We start from the raw sequence: 12,714 nt of genomic DNA on the forward strand, positions 1-12,714 counted from the left end.
TACAGCAGTGGTTATTAGCACATAAGATAGCTCCATCTTTATCAACAATCGATCGAAAACCACAATTTCCCCAATATTCCAATTTATGGGTCAACTACATCGAGCGTACCCATACAGCCAGCTATATGATGTAAAAAGTTCTTATTGTTTTCATTCAGGAATTTCTACCGTGTTTAGACAATGTCTTTTAACATTTCATCAACTGTTGATTTAAAAATGAAGTCTGAAATAGTTGCATGTGTGTTTGCTGAGCCGTATCTTCCTTTCTTAATTCCCCACCTGCGTCCTTTGTTAATGGCACTTACTTTCAGCCAAGACGCATGCTTGAGGATCTATGCGGTATAATAATCTAATGCATGCCATAGCCACACCTTCTTCCGATTCTGGAAAGCTTGGGACGGGATGTTGACCGGTGCAAACCTCGGGGATGTGATGTTCCCTACTTCTACCATGGGGTCTGACGGCGCTACTGACGGCGCAACTGACGGCACGGGAATCCTTTGGGCGTGGTATTGATGGGGGTCTTGGACTACTCTTAACTGTGAGGTTCTACCCTACTACAGAAGGCTACCTACCGTGGGTGAGCGCCGGACTCCCCGTTCCCGAGCACTCCTGGGTCGATTGAGCACAACTTAATGGTATTTCTTAAAATCTAATATCATTATTTCAGCCGAGTCTTACTTTATTATCCTACTTCAGTTCATTGATGAATTGTGCCTTGATTTATGCTTTATCTAACTTCATTTTGTCAACACCCTTTGTAAGCTTTAATTTTGTAAATAAATTACTTAATTAATTGTTACTGTACACAGAATGTTTCAACCCTTGTCTTTTTCATTTGCTGGTTTTCCCTTTGGAAAAGTTTCCGTATGGCGCCACCACTTTTTCACTCGATATGAAATAATTTAGTATCTAATTTACCTCAATGAGATATCACTTTTTGTAAAAATGAGTGAAAAAGTGGTGGCGCCATACGGAAAGTTATCCTTCCCTTTCTTTAATTGTTTTGGTAATTCCATTCTTTTATATAGTCTGCCGTGCGTACCAACTTATGGGGTTTAACCTTGTGAGTTGGTCGTACGTAACAATTTACATTACATTACAAAAGATGAAAGACAAAATAGCACAAACCAGGTTTCATTAAAAGTGTGTTGTTGTTTTTAAATATAAATTTCAGGATTTCGATATGTTGTGCCTAATATTATGAAAGTGCCTTTTGTTTGCTATCGTTCGGCCTTCCTCGTTATGTCTGCGACTCATAAAAATGCCCAAGTCAACATCGAACCCATGGCCAAACAAGCAAAGTGATCTCTCAATAGTAGTATTATAGTAACATCAAGTGTACATATTGTGAAATAAAACCTTGACGAAAACGATAACCGGTTTCGTTTCCAGGTGTCCGATGCTTAGGGGAGAATTATTGCAAATAACAAATAAGAGATAAAACGCAATAATCTTTTAGACAAACTAAGCATCCTCATGTGCGAGTCGGAACCAGACAAATCTGGATCTCAAGTAATACCACAATCCCAAACAACAGAAGAAGATCGATTGAAATTAATTTGTTCCAATATAAAGTAGGCCTACGTCTCGCTAATGCCTCTTCAGTCTCATCTAACCAGACACACAACATCTAGTGTTTTCAGCAGTGTAGTCGGAGCAATGTTATAAAGTTATTCTACTTTTAATTCAGCCTGGTATCAATACATCAAATTTGAAATAAACGGGTTGATTTCTTCACACAAAAAAAAAAGACAGACATGGTCACTATAAACGACCCAGACATTAAGGAAACATCTTTGAAGTCTGTTTCACTGGACCCGCCACCTGAGCCTCCCGATTCGGGCTGGGCTTGGGTAGTTCTTGCCGGCGGTTTCTTTACAGAAGCTCTGCTAATTGGGTTTCTAGCGTCTGTTTCTGTGTACGTTTATGTGTGGATGGAGCATTTCGATGCAAGTGCTGCCGAAACAAGCCTCGTTGTTTCACTTTGTTCCTTCGTAATGGGCGTCATGAGTGAGTATCTTTAAAAATAATACTTAACATCATACTTGTCATTATTTTGCGTCTTAAAAATTAAAACATTTTTAAGGCTCTTCTAAAAAAAATTGGTTTTCCGAATCACAAAAGTGTTGATCAACACTATAGCATCTCGAGATATCAAACAATGTCAATATTGCTCATGGCCATGCACTTATCACCATAAGCGGGTTGTGCCGAAATTATTTCTCGTCATTTGCATTTTTATGAGATGATAATATTTTTCATTCAGTATTTTTTTTTTTTTTTAATTACTGTTAATAACCGCTCTTCTTAAAATGTTTCCTCCGTTTTCAGAATTTACAAAAGTGTTGATCAAACTGATTTAGCATCTCGAGATATCTAATATTGGCCACTCAATTACTATAAGCGGGTTCTGCCCGAAATTATTTCACGTCAATTGCATTTTATTCCTGTGAACGTTATGTGCATTTTGATGACTTTAACAGGTCCGGTGGCAGGCGCGTCTTGTTCCAAATTTGGTTCCCGTGCAACGGCAATGATTGGCGGCGTATTGACAACAATAGGGATGCTCATTTCCTCACAAGCTACGGACATCCTATTCCTCATCTTTAGTCTTGGTATTTTTACCGGTGAGTGATGATTTCGTGCACGTATTTAATATATTTTACGATAAACAAACTGATCAGCCAAACGCCTCCATTACATATAGTTGCAAAAAAAATGTGTCTTTTTATGTCTAACGATCTTTTATCGAGAAAACTCATTATAAATTCTCTTTGTCTTATACACTTGTTTTTCTTGAAAGTTACATTTGTGTGACCTAATTTGCACACACTGATAAAAGGTGTTTTTTTTACACGTTGAATCTCTTTTATTTTACGTAATAACTTCGTTTTGGTTACAATAGGATTTGGAATAAGTCTGTCCTTCAACCCGGTTTTCGTCTCACTTGGAATGTACTTCAATAAACGGCTGAAATTAGCGTTTGGCTTGGCAGCAACTGGTGTGGCTATTGGGCAACTGGTGTTTCCACCTCTGTATAACTATCTTATTGACAAATACGGATGGAGAGGGTCTATGATGATTTTAGCCGCTGTGACGTTTCACTCAGTTGCTGCTGGCGCCCTCATCCGACCACTGAAGACCAGAAAAGTTAAAGGATCATCTAAGAACAAACGACTTTCAACTAAATCTAATAATATTAAACTTGAAGAGACCCATTTTGGTAATCTAAATAACAATGAGGGGAAGGATGAAGTTGGAACCGATGGTCATTTAAAGATCAATTCTGGTAGCATCGACATCGTTCTTTCCTCACTCGAAACACCTGCTGCACATGGAGTAGACACAGATGAAGTTTCCATGACAATAAATGATGTCCAGAGTGACACTAAGGACGACTCACACTCTTTGGTCTCTAGTTTAGAGGTAGGATTTTCTGCCATGGAGAATCGATACTGGAAGAACTTCATCATAGCAAAATCAGAACATTCACACGAGGAGCGGTTTGAGAATGCCGCACAGGACTCCTTCACCCAACTACCAAAATATATGCCTTTCTGCAGTCGAATAAGGATACATCTCAGGAAAACTCTGACATTCATAAACACATACTTCTGTCTTTCAAGTCTCCTTTGTAATCGCATGTTTGTTATTGTAATGATGACTTCTACATTGCATGGTTATGGATGGGCTTCGACTACATATCACACGGTTGCACGAGCCGAGTCTGTTGGGATTGGAACCGATGCAGCTGCATTGCTTCTAACATTTGTAGGAGTTGGTAGCTTAATTGGCAGGATCAACATCGGCTGGATACTGGACAAGAATTTCCTTCGAGTCGAATTCAGTTACTGCTGGGCTTTACTCATCTGCTCTGTAGCAACTTATGTTACGCCGATTGTTGTAGGATACTGGCTGTTATCAGTGATGTATGTACTTCAAGGGATGTCTTGTGGTGCAGCAATGGTTATGATCATGCTGCTCCCTCGAATTTTCGTGAAACCAGAGGAAATCACTGCGTCAATGGCATTGGTGATGTTCGCTTGGGGTATTGGCGAAATATCTGGTGGCTTTATGGCAGGTTTGTGCAAAGTTTTGATTTGGTAAAATTTGCTGACTATGAAAAATATTGTTGCAGTCTCTTTTAAACTAAAAAAAGCAAAAAGCAACATTCCTTTTATGACCTTATTTATTAGCTGCAATGACAACAAGTTTATCAAAACTTGAAGTAAAAATAATTTAACTTTTGATAACATTCTGATTGGTCACACGATATAACAACAAAATGTAAGTTGAGATTAAGGTTGTCTTCAGCCGACGCCATTTCGACGCCGGCTCAACAAATGTAATCATCTAATTGACGGGAGATGCATGAGTATCAGAACCATGACTTTTAGTTTGGTGTAATACTGCGTATACCTGTACTAATTAGAACATTACACTTTTTCCTCTCATTTGTAATCGCTTTTATTTTTATTATTTTATTATAGGGTATTTTTATGACTCGCTTGGGAGTTACGACTACTCATTTTATGCCGCTGGAACAGCAATGGCCATCGCATCATTGCTGACACTTGTTTTATACTTCTTACAAAGAGCGATTGAAAAAAGACGTCACTCACCAGCAAAAGATGACAAAGTTGACTTTGTCGAAGCTGGATTGAACACGATGGATGCCGAAGATGAAGATACCAAAGCGAGTTTCGAGGATGGAGGTGTTGTTAATCCAAGTTTCTTCACCACAGAACATTTGGCTTTGGGAAATTTACAGTATGGATATGAAAAAAGTGGAACAATTTTGTCTGAGCGTAAAAAAACGAGCGAAGATAATGAATGTACAAATCTGAAAAGTTACCGTGGCAAGATAGTACCTGAAGAGAAAGTGATGGAAGTTGAAATAATTTGTTCTTACAGTCAAGATGAGTCTGACGAACTAGACAGTACCGACTTAACTATGTATGTTAAAGATGTGACCATTGAAATAGGTTCAGAATATAATTTTGTTGAAGACAGAAGTTGTCACAATGATAACAATTGTGAGCAGAGTGATGATACCATAAACTCGACTCATAAACTTGAAATTGAAATTGAAAATAATACTGACAACACACTGCCTACCAAAGAGTCTAATTGCTCACAAGGCTTTTATGAAAAAGATCTGTCACAATCTTCAACAAAATCAGATTCTGAACTAAGTGAGGATTCAGGCATTGATAACCCCATGTACTCCTCGGATTCTCCAAAAGAACAGAACGATAACACAAACTTAACTTAGGATTAGTTTAAGGTAAATGACAGACACGAAAGAGAACAAAATGTTTTTTTTTTTAACTTCAATGGCAAGCTTTAGTTCCAGACCTACGATAGACTAGAACATTATGTACAATTTATGGTTGTCATAAAATTGTATCATTTAGCGATTATCTTTCAATCAATAATATTACCGACTGTCTCAATTCTTATTTACATTCACGGTCCTTAAAACCAATAATATCTCAAATCTGCTGTTAGTTTCGATTATCTGCATAGTGCATTGTGTGATGGGTTGTTTGTATCAAAAGAAATGCTTACTTAACTTTATTTTTGAAATAGTATGCAGTTTGTTGCCTGACGTTTTTATGTTGAGTCTTCAACGCCCAGGCTTCCCATTTAGACATTTTGAATGTTGTAAACATGATCGATGTGCCTGAAAATAGTAAATGAATTGTTTCATAATAGCATCGTAGATAATGAATATTAAATAACAGTGTTTTTAAAGTTTTATGTTTTACTTATGTGGTAGGGGCCTACAGTCATTTCGTTTCAGGATAAATAAATATTAATCTCAATAAATAAAATGTCGACTTTTTAAACAACACGCAAATGTTATTTAGGGATTTATGTGTAAAAACATATTGTTACTCTATCCATGGACTGTGTAAGCTTAAACCAACCCGGTTTACATATTCACGAGTATTTTAGCCATAAATAGATCAGTATCGAGAACTTTCACAGCAAATATGTAAATATTGTCGTTGCAAAGTCCAATGACATATATATGGCACATTCAACCCTTTGTTAACCTCGCATAATACCACTCGAAATTAGCCAGATAAGAGTTTTGTGCGGCTGGTGACTTGTGGATAGTAATTTCCAAACAGCTGGATTCCTATAAGTTATTTGGAGGACAGGCTCATTGATGATGCACCAGTTCAAACTGGTTTTAACGAGAGTTGTATTTGCTGTGACTTTATGGAGGGGCAGAGTACAATTTTTAGTCTGGTAATGACATCAAGCTTACGCCACATACCCAAATACATTCAACGAGTCTTATCAAAAAGAAAACCTAATATCCAACTAGAACTTTCAATGGTTAAGCTAATGCAGCCATCAAACATAATTACTGAATATAAAATACTTAGTTGGAACCAGAATATTCTGGCTCAATTTTGTTTTGACGTTGAACTTCTTGATACAATGCTTCCCCAGGCCTCATACACAATATTATTACCATTATCAATTTCTGGCGCAAACAATGAACATCTGACTCGAGCAATAAACATTCAAACTTAGTTTTCTTGCAGCCTGTTATCAAACAATTAGGATTATTTTCAAAAGAGAATAAGACAATGAAAGAATCAGAAAACTGTACGAGTTGGTCAGAAACGAATGATGCAAAGAACATGGCCGATACAATTGAAACAAATAAAAAGAGGGAAGATTGCAAGTCTGCGGACCCGAAGACTAACCGAAAGAAACTCGACTCAGGCTGGGCTTGGGTTGTCCTTCTAGGCGGATTTATCTTGCAATTTACGGTGCTTGGATTCATTGCTTCGGTGTCGGTGTATGTGTTTGTTTGGATGGAGCATTTCGACGGCAGTGCTGCAGAAACAAGTCTCGTGATCTCGATTTGTTCGTTCATGCTCGGTGTTTTGAGTAAGTATATTTTGGAATAAACACTAGTATTGTTTTAGTCAGTGCTTTTTGTATACTCAATTGTTTTTATTTAACTATATCACTTTCAAAGAGTTTTGAAGAATACTTTGTAGAATTTGTGTTGTTTATTATAGGAGTTATAATTCAATGTCATTCGTGGTGCTATAAGAACCTTCCAATAAAACTCTTAATTTCTTTCCTTCGTACTACAATCTAATTTATGTGAGGTTTTCCCACATTTTTAGGCTTTATGTAAATCATTTGGTGAATGTATTCCTGTTATTTTCCATTGGTGAATGGGATGTGTTGGGTGGATTTCGGTGACGCAAAAGAAAGTTGAAACACAATTGAAAAAAGAAAAAAGACAAAAAAAACCCTACAACAAACACCCCAACAAAGAAAGAAAGAAACAAACAAAGAATTCAAGAGCTAAATGCATTTAAGGTTAAACCGTTCACTCTTCTTTTCCAATCAAGGTCCGTTAGCCGGGTCATTGTGTACGAGGTATGGTCCACGTCCGGCAGCGATGTTTGGCGGCTTCGTGGCATCGCTCGGGATGCTGATATCCTCGCAATCGACTGATATTCTTTTCTTAATTATAACTCTGGGATTTTTCACAGGTGAGTGCAATTAAATTTAGGCTATTTAAAAAAAATCATCTTGATCCACGTCTTACAATCATTTTCACAATCTTGCTATAATTGATTTGCATAAACAGTGTTTTGGCTCAAAAAAAAGTATCAATAGAATTTTCGATTTTTTTATTTCGCTGAGTATATATACATGCGATCATAAATGTGGAATTTTCAAAGTAGAGTATAAAGGAACAACTTTGCTCCCATGTGTTTATACTGTATGTAATGGTGATCCTATTTTGTTTTATTCTGCACAGCATTTGGGATGAGCATGTGCATCAACTCTACCTTCGCAGTTCTGGGCCAGTATTTCAATAAGCGTTTGACCGTTGCATTTGGCATAGCATCAGCTGGAGTCAGTATCGGCCAGTTAGTATTCCCACCACTTTACACCTATCTTATCGATCAGTATGGATGGAGGGGATCCCTCATGATTGTATCAGCAATCTCACTTCATGCAATTCCTGCAGGTGCCCTCTTTCGGCCACTTCAATCCAAAAAGCATAAAACAACCCCTAAGAAAACGCGTCAGTCTGACAAGAAACTTGAAGATGTACTGAACGAAGTAGCAGCTCCAAACAGTGAGGTCACTGTCAAGGATTTTGAGAACGAAAAGACATTTGAAAGGGGAGTTTCGTTTTGTAATCCATCAGTTTTTGGACGGGAAAATTTCACACTTTACCCACACAGACCGAGTACAAACCTTGTTGATGGGTCAATATTGGAGGCTGACTCGGGTGTTGTATCAATGGCAACGATGGATGATACTAATAATACTGATGGGAGCGGGATTGAAAGCATGGACTCTGAATCTTCAGAAGGAGATTTCCCCATTATTGAGAACAATTATTGGAGCCCATTCATCCTAACAGCCATCGAAAATCCAAACAATGATCAGATCCGAGAGCAAGAAGACTCTATCCGTCCGACAATTTCCTCTGAATTCGATTTCACCGTCGTAAAGGAAAAATCCCGTGAAGTAAATCGTTTCATAATTAAGTCTTCCAAACTTCTTCGCAACCCTAGTTTTGTCTTGATGCTCTTTGTGGCTCTGGCGCATGGCTTCGGGTGGGCATCAACTACGTACCATCTGGTATCTCGTGCTGAGTCTGTCGGTATCAAATCAACCCAGTCTGCATTGCTGTTGACCCTTATGGGCGCTGGGAGCTCCATAGGTAGACTTAACATCGGCTGGATCGTGGATAAGGGATTTCTCCGGCCTGAAGTCGGCTACTCTGTCGCCCTAACAATATGTGCTGCAGCAACTTTCATAACTCCACTAATGACAGTTTTTGGCATTTTGGCATTTGTGGCAGTGATTCATGGGCTATCCAGCGGTGCCGCCTCTGTGACCATTATGCTGCTCCCTCGAATCGTTGCAGCAAAACCATCGCAAATTACTACCGTGACAGCGCTGCTTCTGTTTGCTTGGGGTGTTGGTGAAATCACTGGGGGTGCATTAGCAGGTTTGTACGAACAGAGGCATTTATTAACATATTCTGTTTTTATTGTTCTCTTTTTCTAAATTTTATTAGTGACTGTATTTCCTTCTCCATGGTGTCACTAAACATTAGCTTTTCCCCATTTATGCCCCACCCAAGTTATTTGCACGATAAAATATATATATATATATTTTTTTATACATGCTTTTATATAGGTTGGTTTTACGACGCTCTTGGAAGCTATGATTACTCCTTTTATTCCGCCGGGTCCATGATGATGACAGGTGCATCGTTAGCGCTAGTTATCTACTTCCTTCAGCAAGTAAAGAAGAAACAACAACAACGCGCCATCGAAGCAGAAAGTGAGAAAGTGGAGGAACTCGAATTCGGCAATAATAAACTTCATCTTGACGATGGAGGAAGAGTTAATCCCATATTTTTTATGAGGGAAGAATGTGAGTTAGAAAATAAGAGCTATAATGAAATCGAGAGCATGGGTGGGAGTGGGACAATTCAAAACCAAAGGATAGAGGGAGTGGAGAGTGGAAGTATTTGTGAGAGGAATCAACACCAACGAACATGTGAAGACGATAACCTAAAAAGACAATTAGATGAATGCAATGCTGTCAAGAATTATAATAATGGGACTGAAAGCGCTGTCCAAGTGAACACAGAAGATGATTTTCCTATTGCTAATTCAGGAATTGGATCATGTTTGAAAGATAATATTGACAAAAACAAAGATGTTTTCGAAAGTGATTACAAAACAGATCAGGAAAACGAAAATAGTTTTAATACCATTACTATGGCCCCTCATTTTACCATGAATGATAATTGTCCATCAGTCAAACATGATGAACTCCAAAGAATGTCTGCTTGCAAAGAAATTACATCTTTTGATGGCAAACAAATAAGAAGTATCATCTCAGAATCTGAACCAATCTCTGATAATGATGAGAATGGTGAGGAATCTGGGATTATGAATCCAGTCTATTTTGCCCCTAGTCAAGAGTGGTCGCTTGATGAAACACAAATCGAGGGTTATAATGGCGACAATGAAAGCATTAGCAACAGTGAAATCGAAGAAACCTTTGGGGTTTCAAATCCAGGATACATTGATGATACTGAAAAATCAGATGAACAAGAAATAACTTACCTGTGAGTCGAGATTCAATAATAGAGAGAGAGAGAGAGAGAGAGAGAGAGAGAGAGAGAGAGAGAGAGAGAGAGAGAGAGAGAGAGAGAGAGAGAGAGAGTTTAAACAATATTTAGCGCTTCATATTAAAACAGACATCCTTCATCTCTGTAAAGAAAGGAAAAAAAAAACAGCAACATTAATTTACAAGTTGTGAAGGAGGTCTCAAGAGTAAACAAATGTTTGCTGGGTAAAAGGCGTTATGAGTTAGGTTAAACGAATATCACCTAAGAAAAGGATAAATTACTAAACTTTTAAACTAAAACAAAAATAAACATTTTATCTAAATTCAACCTGCTTTCAGTATTTAGAAGCTGAAGGTTATATCTAAGATACAACCAAATGGAGTATGGGGTCAGTCATAAAAGACTACCTGAATGAATTTTGGTTTCTTGTTTATATTCATTAGCAACACACACAATGGTTTTTGCTGGCCTGGAACTTTAATTTTGAGAGGGAACGCACGGCCCATTTTCATTTTAATTCGATGGCACTTCCATTAAAAAATCTTAAAGTCTATGGGAAACCTTTGAAGTGCATGCACCAAGGTCATGTTCTCTGTATAACTCCAGGTCAGGTACTGTTATGTTCTGATTTTTCTTAAAAAGTATTTTAAAAACACAAAAGCACAATGAACGTTTAAAATGATTAGACATTTGCAAAGTGTCCTAATTTTGTTGTGATAAATATTATGAAAAACTTGGCCATGCACTTCCATAATTTAAAAAAAATAGTAATATCTAACTTTCTCCCATGAGATTTGATTCCCCTCAAACTTAGGGAGTCTACACGGTTATTACAAATCCTGTATTTATCAGCATACATCTATTCTTTTAAAAAAGTACCAGCTGTTTACCAGCAAGTGTGACTGTTTAATAATAAATGTAAGTCATAGAAAATAGTGTTACTCTTGTAATACTTTAAGTCCAAAGTCCATTAAAAATTCTGCAGACCTTTGGTTGGAAACATAAAAGGCTTCTGTCGATTTCATTTACACCAATCCATTGACTTAATTATTTGTCATTTTGTTCAGCAGAATAATTATTGTATTTTTTTCTCTTTTGGTGTAGCTAAAAAAGGGGCCTTGGATTTTGGACCTTGTTGCACTTTCAAAACTTTCTACTAATGAAAATTACTTTGACAAAACAGTTTGGCCGGTGTCGCATGCAATTATGTCCTCTATGCAATACTGTCCGGAGGACATTATTGCATATGCAATAATGTCCGCCGGACAGTTTGGCATATGCAATCGTGTCCGCCCGGACGCTGCTGCATAATGCAATAGTGTCCGCCCGGACACATTTGCATGTAGTTGTGTCCGCCTTCGTGCAAAACCGTCCTTGCAGTAAATTAAACGCCCTTAGTCGACGGAACACGTTCGCCATTTTTTTTTTTACAAGCAAAGTATTCGCTGCAATCATAATACATGCACGCTAGCTTACGCGCGCACATACATGTTGTACAGTCATCATGAACATGTCCACTGGACGGTTTTTGCATAGCCCGGACACGATTGCATATGCAAAAGTGTCCGGATCGGACAGTATTGCATGGCGGACACAATTGCATCTGACAACGATAATCTGGCCTTGCCTTTAGTTTACACAAAAATGAGGTTTACTTTAAATAATTGACATTTTGAGCAATAAATAAAGGGTTTTAAAACAGTAGTAACAATGATTGGTAGCCTCTTTGAAATGTACCAGTTGTTTTTCAAAATGTCATTACATGACGCTTGAACTTTGAAAACAGACAAAAAGGAAAACTGGTGAAAGAATGAGAAGTCTAGTGCAGTTATTTTCCTAAATTAAAAAATTGCAAAAATGGGCTTAATTAAATTACAGACAGTGGAGTGCTACTCAGGAGCGCATAGTTTTGGGTAGCGTTAGGCTAATTTAAGTTATTCAGTTAAGATTTAGAATAATTTCACCGGTAACTTCACGTTTTCTACTTTCTAAATTCTTGGCATGTGTTAGGCCGGCCCACCAAAATAAAATAAAACAAAACAAAAACGTTCACTTGAATTGAATGAAATCCTCTTCACTTTGCGCGTGTTCTAGTACATGATATATTATGTTAATAATTGATATTTTAACTAAGCCTTTATGTATTTAATGAGTATAGATTGGAAGTCACAAATAAAGACTTTAATGAACATTCAACAAGCATTCAAAAACTACACAGGCCCACTATAGGCTAGGCGCAGGACGTAGACGACGACGACGTAATTCGGAAAACTGCGCTGAAAGTTCTCATGGAAATTGAACAACTTGATTGGTTTCAATCTACCACGTGACAAATGAGACTCATCCACTTTTAAATGGGTAATCGCGGGAGGTGAAGTATCTAACTTGATTCATACAAATACAAATAACTCCATAAAGATATGTATTATAATTAATTTTTTAATATAGTTTATATTGAAAGCAAATTTGTGTCTATTAATACTGATTACTTCATAAAACATTAAATCTACAACTAGTTTATTAAAATTGTTCACCGATTGTGAATTAGTTTGTCCTTA

General features: G+C 37.5%; 3 protein-coding genes across 3 annotated transcripts; all 3 read left to right on the forward strand.

The window, feature by feature from the left end:
- Window positions 1–389: 389 nt before the first annotated feature.
- LOC139947424 (uncharacterized) lies at window positions 390–3,966 on the forward strand (the record flags this gene model as incomplete). The annotated part of the gene is made up of 3 exons (XM_071945328.1): window positions 390–638; window positions 2,487–2,630; window positions 2,909–3,966. Coding segments are annotated over exons 2-3 (1,152 nt in total), but the record flags the coding sequence as incomplete, so codon positions are not given.
- Window positions 3,964–5,799, forward strand: LOC139947614 (uncharacterized). The gene is made up of 2 exons (XM_071945568.1): window positions 3,964–4,084; window positions 4,494–5,799. The coding sequence occupies exons 1-2, from the start codon at window positions 3,967–3,969 to the stop codon at window positions 5,276–5,278; spliced, it is 903 nt and encodes a 300-aa protein (XP_071801669.1). The 5' UTR covers window positions 3,964–3,966; the 3' UTR covers window positions 5,279–5,799.
- A 693-nt stretch (window positions 5,800–6,492) lies between these two features.
- Window positions 6,493–12,105, forward strand: LOC139946892 (monocarboxylate transporter 5-like). Its single transcript, XM_071944659.1, has 4 exons — window positions 6,493–6,918; window positions 7,395–7,538; window positions 7,811–9,019; window positions 9,211–12,105. Exons 1-4 carry the CDS (start codon window positions 6,612–6,614, stop codon window positions 10,155–10,157), a joined length of 2,607 nt encoding a protein of 868 aa, XP_071800760.1. The 5' UTR covers window positions 6,493–6,611; the 3' UTR covers window positions 10,158–12,105.
- The last annotated feature ends 609 nt before the right edge of the window (window positions 12,106–12,714 follow it).

This window comes from Asterias amurensis, chromosome 14 (assembly GCF_032118995.1).
Source record: "Asterias amurensis chromosome 14, ASM3211899v1".
In the NCBI taxonomy this organism is placed as follows: Eukaryota; Metazoa; Echinodermata; class Asteroidea; order Forcipulatida; family Asteriidae; genus Asterias; species Asterias amurensis.